This window comes from Podarcis cretensis (genome assembly GCF_951804945.1).
Source record: "Podarcis cretensis genome assembly, chromosome: 2".
Lineage (NCBI taxonomy): Eukaryota > Metazoa > Chordata > Lepidosauria > Squamata > Lacertidae > Podarcis > Podarcis cretensis.
In genome coordinates this window covers 120,188,543-120,200,156 of record NC_137171.1, presented here as the reverse complement: position 1 = coordinate 120,200,156, position 11,614 = coordinate 120,188,543, and the positions used below count along the sequence as shown (strand labels likewise).

Here is an 11,614-nt window from a genome sequence, read left to right as displayed (position 1 = left end):
CTATTTTGACCTCTCCTTTCTCCCCCACAGCCAGGTAATCAGAAGAAGTCAACACCCTCCAGCACAGTGTGATATGTATAACCTCAGGCTTCCTTGGCTTCTGATGTTTGGGCAATTGCCAGGGATGTCTCTTGAGCTTTGGGAAGAATAAATCACTATCATTTTTATAATTATAAGGGGCAGAAAGTTCTTGGGATCTCTATATGGTTCAAGGGGCAGAGACCAAGCTGGGGAAATATACGTTTACACCAAATCACAGATGTGGCTTCAAACTGCAACATGAGTCACTTGCATTTCGGGGATGAGTTTGGCTTGAACTTTGCTAAGACCAGCCCTGCTGGGTTAGTCCAAACTCCCATCTAATCCTGCAACACAGTGGACAATCAGACATTGCTGAGAAGCTCACAAGCAGGGCATGAAAGCAATGGCCATGCTTTCAACTGGTCACTAGCGGCTGGCATTTGGGGGAAGTAACTATGTAATGCATGATTCAATATTTTGTTTGCTCTCAATCTCCCAACCTTCAGATTCATTGGATGTCTATGAGTGCTGGTGCTATATAAGAGAGGGAAACAAAAAGGATGGATCCTGCCATTCTCCAGAAGCACAGTGCAAATAAGTGAGAAGTCTGCTCCATGGGGATGAGTGGGGACTACCCCACGAATCTCAACCTGCCTTCATGCCACCACCACTCACCTGCCTTCTTACTTACAAGTGGTGGTTCTTCTCCATCATTGTCTCTGGCTCCAGCTATCGTGGTGCCCCTCTCACTCCCACCAACCAGACAGCTGTCACATTCATTTGTTGATGCCGACCTTGAAAACCCTAAATGACATTGGCCCTGTATATCTAAAGGAGTGTCTCCACATCCATCGTCCAGACCAGATACTTAGGTCCAGCTCCAAGGTCCTTAAGAAGGTTCATTCAAGCATTAATACACTCAAGTGACATTCCGTTTTTCAGTTGCTGTTTTTAATACTAGAAGCAGAATTTCAAGTTACACTAAGTTATTATTTAGGCTTAGGGTATGAACTCAGGAAGAAAGGAAGGTGGGTCATGTCAACATGCAAACTGGATATGGTAGAGAATGATAATTATGTATGAAGAGGGAGGCTGCACTCCAGGAGACTCTACAGGTAGGGTTATCCCTAAAAGTTGTATGTCCAAAAACTCTCCAGGCATGTGATTCAATGATGCCCTTTCATCATTCAAGATGAATGAAAAATTAAGAACAAACTTTATCTAAGGAGATACATTCATTCCCAAGGCAACTCAGGAGGAAAACAGTTATAAACATATAAAGAATCAGGCAACAACATTAGTTTTTGTGGCCAGGTGTTCCTTTGTGTTCAGATCAGGCCTCAGAACAAGAATGTAGCATTTGGGAATGAAGATGCAGCCCAGAAGCCCAGCACTGGAAGCCAAGATAGAGAAGATCTGCACGGCTACCATGTATTTCCCCTTTGTGCTCAGGTAGGTGGGCACAAAGGAGACCCAAACGCTGCAGAAGACCAGCATGCTGAAGGTGATCAGCTTGGCTTCATTGAAGGCCCCAGGCAGCTTCCTGGCCAGGAAAGCCACCGTGAAGCAGATGGCAGCCAGGAAGCCCATGTAACCCAGGGCAGCATAAAACATGGCAACAGACCCTTCATTGCATTGCAGGGTGATCTCTCCAGCCTGGGAATGCATGTCGGAGTCTGGGAATGGGGGAGAGATGCCCAGCCAAATGATGCAAATGACCATTTGGACACTGGAGCAGGAAAGGACAATGGAGTTGGCCAGACTTTTCCCTAACCATCTCCTCACCCTGTTCCCTGGCTTTGTGGCCAGGAAGGCCAGCACCACCATGATGGTTTTGGACAGCAAAGAAGATACAGCAACTGAGAAGATGGTGCTGAAGGCCGTTTGTCGAAGGAGGCAGGTGACTTTCCTGGGACGGCCAATGAAGAGGAAGGAGGACAAGAAGGACAGCAGGAGGGAGACAAGGAGGATGTAGGAGAGGTCCCTGTTGTTGGCTTTGACTATGGGAGTTTCCTTGTATTTCATGAAGATCCCGATAACAAAGCCTGTGGTTAAGGAGAGGAAGAGAGCCAAAGAAGTCAGGAGAATCCCCAAATATTCTTTATATGATAGGAAGGTGATAATCCTCGGAATGCAGTGATCTCGGTCCTGGTTTGGATATTGTTCTTCTGGACATTTGGTGCAACGCTCTGCATCTGAGGAGGAGAAAAGGAATGGCGTTGGCTTTGCTTACAGACATATTCTATTACATGTCGAGAAATGCACTCATAGGGGAGATATCAGAAAATGAGAATGTATTCTAAGAAAGGGAAGCTTTTTTGGAGCATTTCCTTATGCGATAGTTTTCGGGCAGTAACACTACTTCATTTCCATATTTCATTTCGCTTTTAATTTGTATACTGCCTTTCTATATTGCTATGCAGAAGGAGGGTTACAAGCTGAAAAAACTACGAAATAGACAGCAAAGATCATAGATGTAATACACACACAAAAAGTCATAATGAAAGCATAACTTTAAAATAAACAACATATCAAATAAAGCAAAATTCAAAAATAGTAAACAGTAATATTTCATATCAGCAAATGATTAACAGCTTACACTTATCATGTACAATAAAGAATTACAAATCAAAAATCAATAAAAAACAGCAAGTCACAAAAACCGAAATACCACAATACATGCAAACCATGTAAAAGGATCAAACTGAGAAACAAGGACACACAACTTATAATTTATTTATTTTTAATATCTTGAACTCCTCTTTTACAAGCTGCTACAGCTGTTCTCAAACACCTTGTCTGGGATATCCAATAACTTCCTGCTGAAATCCCATAATTTTTAATTGTTCTAAAATGCAATGTAATGTAATGTTCACCTAATTTCTCTCTTTTAAATGAATTGCAATTTTCACTATTTCTCGTTTATTTTAAAGACATTTTTAATTCACTTTTGTGAGGGTGGTTCTGGTTGTCTGATCCGAGAAGGCTTGCTATAAAATAACCAAAGCTGTGCCTTATGGGCAGGGCAGGCTGAACCCAATTTGCATCCCAGAGATTGCTTTCTGCGAGTCATTTCTTTCAAATTACTTCCCGGGAGGGGATTAAAAATCAAGAAAGGATCTGCATCCAAATATGTCTTTAGAATCTTCCCAGAATGTGTCTGACTAATATGTTGCCCTATTCATATTCTCCCAACCAATTCCATCTCCTGTGGCGTCACCCACCTTCTTGTGTAGATATGGTCCCTTCCCCACATGGAACACAAGCGTAGCAGCAAACCGGCTTTCCTTCTGGAACCACCTTGGCATATCCTGGGCGACACCTTTTGGTACACCTGGCGTGAGGCACAGTCTAGCCATAAAGAAAAGATGGCACATTAAGGGGAAGTGTCGGCAATATTTGTGCATATGGAACTCACTCAGAGAGTCTGGAAAGAACCCAGCAGTGTCTCCAGTCCCACAAGAAAGCACCCTTGATGTCAGGGGTGCCAACTTGAATAAAATATTGTGGGGACCCAGGTAAGCCGCATAACACATAATTGATGCCCATCAAGTTTATGGGGCCACAGTCCCCTCTAAAGACTCTCCTCCCTGAAAGAGAGGGGAGTGGTTGTGGACGGGAGCCCGAGCACTGCTCCTAGCAGGGGGCGTTGCCCCCTGCCTCCAGCTCACCTGGCTGGCACTCACGCCCCCCCCGGTGGCTGTCCAACCAGGTGCCATGGGGGGGCGTGTCCAGCAGCCTTTATGCTGCAGTGCCAGCCTCCCCACCGGCCTCATTTCTCTTTGTCGTCCTGGGCGAGTCACCCACCCTCCACTCCCTTTGAGTTAGGGCTTAGGTCATTGGCCTTGCTATGGACCTTAGGTTGGTCGCCCCGGTTGCCCGGGGGGCCTGGTAGGAGTTTTTCCATTTGGCATTAGGCTTTTTGGTTTTTTCGCCTACCTCGTAGCAATCGTCACAACTTTTTGGTGGTATTGGTGGGTAGGTTAGGCATTGGAATAATGTGTTGTGGTGTGTCGAAGTGCTAGGTGTGGCCATCGCCTATGCCTTCAATTTCTAGGGGTATTCCGTTAATGGAATCTGGCGGTCGTGTATTCCGTCCGAAGCCTGCTTGGCGGGAGGCCATGGCACGACCCTCGGTGACATCAGGGGTGAGCCTATAGTTGGATCAGCATCAACAGGTGATGAACCCCTGGTGAATAAACCCACTTGTTTCGCGATCCAATGCCTAAGCCAATACTTTTTCATTGCTGTAATCAATAAAGTTGTGGCCTTTTCTAGCCCATTAACCTTATATCACGTGTCCCTGTGTCTTCATTTTACTTCGCGGGGGTCGGGTCCTCGAACCACAATATTTTATTGCGGGGGCCAATAGGAGTTCCTAGGAGTTGGCTATATGCTTGATGTAGAACGGAAACCTCCCTACTGTGTTTGCTTTTTAAACAATAAGAATAATAATTTATTTATACCCCACCCATCTGGCTGGGTTTCCCCAGCCACTCTGGGCGGCTTCCAACAAAAGATTAGAAATACATTAAAACATCAATCATTAAGAGGGCTGCCTTCAGATGTCTTCTAAAAGTCACAACACATAATCAATGCCCATCAACTTTATGGGGCCCCAGCCCCCTCAAATATTTTAATGTGGGGGCCAAAGCCCCCACAGCTCCTAGGAGTTGGCTCCTATGCTTGATGTAAATGGCCTCAGCCCAGTATACCTGAAGGAGCGTCTCCACCCCCATCGTTCTGCCCGGACACAGAGGTCAAGCGCCGAGGGCCTTCTGGCGGTTCTCTCATTGCGAGAAGCAAAGCTACAGGGAACCAGGCAGAGGGCCTTCTCGGGAGTGGCGCCCGCCCTGTGGAACGCCCTTCCAGCAGATGTCAAAGCGATAAACAACTACCTGACATTCAGAAGACATCTTAAGGCAGCCCTGTTCAGGGAAGTTTTTAACGTGTGACATTTCAGTGTTTGGACTCTGTGGAAGCCTCCCAGAGTGGCTGGGGAGGCCCAGCCCGATGGGCGAGGTACAAATAATAAATTATTATTACTATTATTATTATGTAGAATGGAAGCCTCCCTGCTGTGTTTGCTTTTTAAATAATAACAATAACAATTTATTTATACCCCAACCATCTGGCTGGGTTTCCACAGCCATTCTGGGAGGCTGCCCACAAAAGATTAGGAATACATTACAACATCAATCATTAAGAACTTCCCTGAACATGGCTACCTTCAGATGTCTTATAAAAGTCAGGTAGTTGTTTATTTCCTTGACATCTGATAGGAGGGCGTACCACGGGGCAGGCACCACTACCAAGAAGGCCCTCTGCCTGGTTCCCTGTAACCTCACTTCTTGCAGGGAGGGAACCTCCAGAAGGCCCTCGGAGCTGGACCTCAGTGTCTGGGCTGAACAATGGGGGTGGAGACGCTCCTTCAGATATACTGGGCTGAGGCGGTTTAGGGCTTTAAAGGTCAGCACCAACACTTTGTATTGTGCTCGGAAATGTACTGAAAAGAGTATTAATACATAGGTCTTTGAACTACTGGACTGAGGCACAGTCTAATAATAATAAAAAAGAAGGTGCATACAGGGGAAGTATTTGTTTGCCACGAGTATTTGTGTCAATGGAGTTGATTCATAGAGTTTGGAAACAACCCAACAAGTTCTCAAGGCACAGGGCAAAAGATGCAGAAACAAAAGAAAAGAAAAATCCCATCCCAGAACAGCAGCAATAAAACACTCTGATGAAGAGCAGTATTTAAATATAGAGTATGATCACTTCTTATGCAGGGGTTACATTCTGGGGAAGGAATAGTTTATGCAAAAATTTATATACAGTGGTACCTTGGTTCCTGAATGGCTTGGCTCCCAAACAAATCAGCTCCTGAACGCTGCAAACCTGGAAGCAAGTGTTCCGGTTTGTGAACATTTTTTGGAAGCCAAACGTCTGAGCAGGCTTTCAATTGAGTGCAGGAAGCTCCCGCAGCCAATTGGAAGCCGTTGCTTGGTTCTCAAACAGTTTGGGGAGCTGAGCCGACTTCTGGAATGGATTAAGTTCAAGAACCAAAATTCCACTGCACTCGAATGAGCCCCTTGGAACGGCTCCTGCACAACCATCCTGACCTTCCGGAGCTGGGAGAGTGGTGTGTTCTTCTCACGTTTGAGGAGAATCGCCGATAGAGACCCCACCTGTCTCCTGCCGGGAGTCGCGGACAGGGGAGGTCAACAAGTAATCTTAGCCGGGTGCCTGGAGAATGGCACATTCCTCTGACCAGGCTTGGAAGATTACAACACCAGGATGCTCTTGCGTGGGCTCTGCGATGTTCTCATGAGATCTCGCAGGGCCGGGCTGGATTAACCATTAAGCAGGATAAGCACGTGCTTAGGGCATCCAGGGAAGGTGGGGACCACAGGAATTTTTCTGTTGCTGGATTTGCCATGGACCATATTGTGCAGCTCAATCAGGTTCCACAAAAAAGGCTCCCACAATATATGAAAAAATTACATACATACAAACATACATACATACATACTTTCATACTTACAGGTGTGTGTGTATCTGCACATGAAGAGCATTATACACATTTAATAATTTACTTAATTAATTATAATGCAAGCATCAGCCAAACTTCCAAAAGATTATACCTGAATTCCTCTTGGGAATTCGACAGATTACTAGATCTTCATGTGTATCATGTGGAATAAAGGGGCTCTTACCTGGTTGAACCTCTTGGGCCACACAATAGCTTCTGGGTTAATGGCAAGCTTCAAGTCAGTGGATGCCTCTCTCTCTATACTCCCAATTTTCACTCTAACACAAGACTCATTGGGAAGCACCACCCAATTCTCAATATCAAACATGATTGGCAGCTCCCCATTCTCACCCAAATACAGTCCGCCCATGGAAGTGTTCAACAACCGGGTTTCTCTTAAGAAAGGGTGAAGCTGGAATGACAGGGAAAACACCAGCATTTCAAAGCATTTTGGACATCTCATCCCTTTGAGCATTTTGGACATTCTCCCTTTGAGCTCCCAATCCTGGCATACCAGGCCTCGTTGGCATTTACGGAGGACTGAACACCAGAACTTAGAAAGCATTTTAGATGCCTCATCCCTGCTTCCTTGGAACTCAAAACTCCTGTTGTGCCACAACTTCTCCTACTGGCAAGACTAAACAGACACCCTCCAGGTGGAGGGACGTCTGCTTTTAACTTGTTTTCACTTCTTATGCTTTTATTATATGGTCTTAGGTTTTTATTGCAGTAGACCACCTTGATATTGCATTCGTGTCTAAATCAATGAGAATGATTACTGCAGAGTTGGTAGAAAGAACTTTGATTTCTAGAAAAGGAAAGGAAATACCTGCCATGGCTGTAGCCTTTGACATGCCAACTGCTCTCCTCCACCCGCCATCAACATCTGCTTTGATCTAGATGAACAGGCAACATTTAAAGCATGTGCCATGATTTGGACACTGAAGTATGTTCTGTGGCTGTCTTGAGACAGAACAGTCTGCAGCTCCTCTTCAGGCGGCTCCTCTGGATCCTCCACATCTCTGCATCTTGTCCAACCTCTTACAGCGAGGACGTGCTTTGAGTATGCACAACTAAATGCTTTTTGCCGAAACAGATTAAAAAGATGGGACTCTGATTTACAGCAGTCATGTTTGCTCCTTATTTTGGTCTTCATTACAAAGGAGAATGAACCATGGATATACTTCAAGGACTTGGGACCATAAAGCAAATACATGTCAATGTCTTGAAAAACTGTTGTGAGCCATACTTTTGACCCAAGTTCTTGTTTCCAAAGTACTTCTTCTAGTGTCATGAGGATACGCAGTGCTGTATGACTGTTTAGATAGTAAAGGAATACATTGGTCTGTCTCCGTAGGGCAATTAATTCACTTAGTGTGAACCTCCCAGATTCAGTCCTGTCTGGTATTGTTAGTGAAAAGGCAACACAAATTCCATTGCTGGCCATCAGAGATGTCAAGGCACTCAAGAACCTTTCTCCATTCTCATTCTCTGGAGCAAAGAGGCCGATCCACGTCCATCCGAAATGCTGGAGCATCATTACAATCCCCAAGTACTGAACTTCTTCATTGGGGACGGTACGGTAGACAAAAGGGACTTTGGTGTTCTCATCAACAACCCCAGGTACAAAGCCATAACTAATCTGAAGTGGGGAAGAAAAAATATACTGTTTCATTTTCCGGGCAAAGTATAGGATTAGCCTGAAATCTTTTGTGTCCCTCCATGCCCCACCCTTCATACCTGTGGGATTTTGTACATGCCTGATGTGGTTGAAATCACTTTGGAGATGATGGAATTGGCTCCTTCAAGAACAGCCAAGATATTATTCCATTTTCCACAGCGATAGTTTGGAATATTGCTTTCCCCACCTGCAAGCAGGTCTAGCATGGCATCAGAAGTGATCCTTGCATTGTAATAGTTCTCATAGAGGCTGTAGCCCAGAGTGATGTTGGGTAAGAGCCTGGGATCCCGGTTGATCTCTTGGATGGTGAACAAGAAGGACAAGATATGCCAGAACAACCTAAATGACAATCTGTAAGAAATCAATCATATAAAATGTGTCAAACCATTCACCACTTAATGAAAATAAATAGTATTTGATTCCCTAAATCATGGTCTGCATTAGGGCTGCCATACACACATAGCATGAAGACAGCAGGTGGAAACAGTGTGTGGGTGGAAATCACTGGAATTTCCCTTAAAATAACTCAGAAACATTGCCAATAAATCTTTTTGGTCTGGATTTTCACTTGTTGCAACATGGGGACTCTAGGATGTATGTTTGTTTGAAGGGTGAGAAGAGACATATCCTTCTTACAAGATGAAAATCCATTTGCCACCTAAGAATTAAAATATAAGATATGCCCAAAAAACCTACTCGGCATACTGTAAGAAATCAATCAATTAAAACCATTCACCACTTAATGAAAATAAATTGTATTTGATTCCCAATTAGTGGTCTGCATTAGGGCTGCCATACAGACATAGAAGGAAGACGGCAGTTGGAAACAGTGTCCAGGTGCTAATCACTGGAATTTCCTTTAAAATAACTCAAAATAACTTTTGTGTCTGGATTTTCATTGTTGCAATAGGGGGATTCTAGTCTGTATGTTTGTTTGAAGGGTGAGAAGAGGCATATCCTTCTCACAAGATGAAAATCCATTTGCCACCTCAGAATTAAAATATAAGAATTTCTCAAGAGGAGAAGCACACATCTTCAAAGAAGGAAAATGAGAAAACATTCTTTGTTCTGTATATGTGAGAAATATGGGGACATGGCTGCTAAGGCTCGTATTGGCTGCTTCAAAGGAGTTGCATAAAGAGCCAACTGCAATGGAAAGCTAAGTCTGTTTAGAAGCTCTATATGATTAGTATGGCTTATTTTCAATAGGCATGATTCAGATTGGGCTGTTATTTAATGAAGCTCAGTTTCAACCAGTCTTTCTGTGAAACAAACCATCAGAAGGATGGATTTCCTTCCGTCTCTCCTGTGCAAGTGAATTCAGGTGTCTGGCACAGCACAATCTTAGGAATGTAGATTGCTGCTGGAGAGGGGGGAGTGAAGCAGAGGAAAAAGTCCCTGAAGCCAAATTAATTCCCAGAAGCACTGAACTTGGCTAAGCTTGCAATTGCGTGTCTTATTCTGCATCAAAGGGGGCTTCTTGTGTAGTTCCAGGTTGAGATAATGTCCACTTAAACTAGAATTTCATCCAGAAGGATAGTTTCCTTGTCATTCATATTTCTCCCTGTGGGAACTGTTCAATCTCATTGCAATGGCAGTCGCAGACACAATTCTGCTGATATCTTCTGGGAGGTTATTTCAGACAGGGGAAGGGATGGAATCAAATGCCCTCCTAAATATCATCACAAAAGACATCTGTTTTGTTTGTTTAAATATGTTTTGTTTTGGTTTTCAACAGTAACACTATAAACTTGACATGAACAACAAACACAACACGTGGAGTATATGTTATTGGAAGTAACCTTAAGGTACATGCATAATAGGCTCACTGGTTAATTAGCCCTCTCCATAGAGATACATGTGTTATAGGGGGTTGCAATAACTGTGCCGGCTTCTTAATGTGATCTGTAAAGAACAACCACATGCTTAAAAATTTGGCTTTATTTACCGGTCCATTGAAAACTCTGCTGCATTGGGTCAAGTGTTCAGAAAGTGCTATTTCCCATACACCTGCATACCAGGAACACAAAGTAGGATTTTCTCCAGTGTCCCACTCATCTCACGAATGCAGCTGTGATCATTCAGTGAATCATTTTGATGCCTGATCAGGTTCATTTATACACTTGTGTTCTTCAGCAAGCAACACAGCAGCACAGAAGATAAAAATAGAGCACGTCTGGGAACATGCAACCCACTAGCTGCTGCAAAACTCAAGTTCCCTTCAGCCCCTGCCAGCATGGCCAGTGATCAGGGGTGATGGGAGCTGCAGTCCCCCAATATCTTGAAAACCACAGAGTCCTCACCCCTAAAATGGAGACTATTTCCCTAGTAAACTGGAGCCATTGGGGTGCAGTAGAAAAACGTGACGTCCTTCTGCATATAATTACTTACTCGTCCTTAAACCTGGTCAATGGGGGCTGCGAAAAGATGTATGGAAGCTGCAGACCAAACATATTTGGAGATATTATCCCACCAATGAGGAAGTCGCCACTCTGGAAATAATTCTGTGCTTTGATTCCTTCCCGGATTGGATTCAAGGGGCATTTTGCCTTCAGATTTCTACAGGATTCAAGCAAAATGAGCAGCATCAGCATCTGGGATCTCATTCTGACTTTCTGCTACACCTCACTTGTGAGTGTTCCTCTCTCCCTCATAGCCAGCTACATCAGAAGACGCAAAAAAACTCTTATTTATCCAATATGGGTAGTGCTCAGCTATAGCTTCAGAGCCATTAAACCTCACACAGATGTATCCCACCCCCGTACTCTCAATCATGACTCAGTCTGTCTCTGACACAGGTGATCTTCTGTGCATCAACTTTTCCCTCAGGAACAAGGCAGAATAAATCACTATGATGTTGATAATTATAAGGGGGAGGAAGTTCATCTCTGCAACAACCTGAAGTTGCTGCTCCAAAGTTTGACATGGGTCACGTGGTGAGTGAGAGTTTGGCATGAACTTTGCTGCTGACAAGAGGATTAGAAGAGTCCTGCTGCTGGTTCAGTTCAAAGCTTAATCCAATGCAGTATCTTGTTGCACGCCAATCAGACATTTCTGGGATCCACCCAAGCTGATGGCAATAGAGTTGATCCCAGGAACTGACATTCAGAGATATGCAGCCTCTGATCCTGGAAGTCATGTGTCTTTTAAAAGTGTCTCAGTTAACAGCTGAAATAAAATAAAAAAAATTCCTTCCAGTAGCACCTTAGAGACCAACTAAGTTTGTTATTGGTATGAGCTTTTGTGTGCATGAATAGGTAAAGGTAAAGCGAGCTGGGGTACAGTTTCTGGGTCATGTGGCCAGCATGACTAAGCCGCTTCTGGCGAACCAGAGCAGTGCATGGAAATGCCATTTACCTTCCTGCTGGTAAAGGTAAAGG

The 11,614-nt window shown here is 44.2% G+C and overlaps 1 protein-coding gene across 1 annotated transcript; it reads right to left on the bottom strand.

Moving 5' to 3' along the window:
* Window positions 1–842: 842 nt before the first annotated feature.
* On the bottom strand, window positions 843–10,840 carry LOC307206668 (vomeronasal type-2 receptor 26-like; the record flags this gene model as incomplete). Its single annotated transcript, XM_079959944.1, has 6 exons — window positions 843–2,216; window positions 3,246–3,372; window positions 6,738–6,965; window positions 7,383–8,195; window positions 8,294–8,585; window positions 10,626–10,840. The coding sequence occupies 6 exons, from the start codon at window positions 10,838–10,840 to the stop codon at window positions 1,306–1,308; spliced, it is 2,586 nt and encodes an 861-aa protein (XP_079816070.1). The 3' UTR covers window positions 843–1,305.
* Window positions 10,841–11,614: the final 774 nt, after the last annotated feature.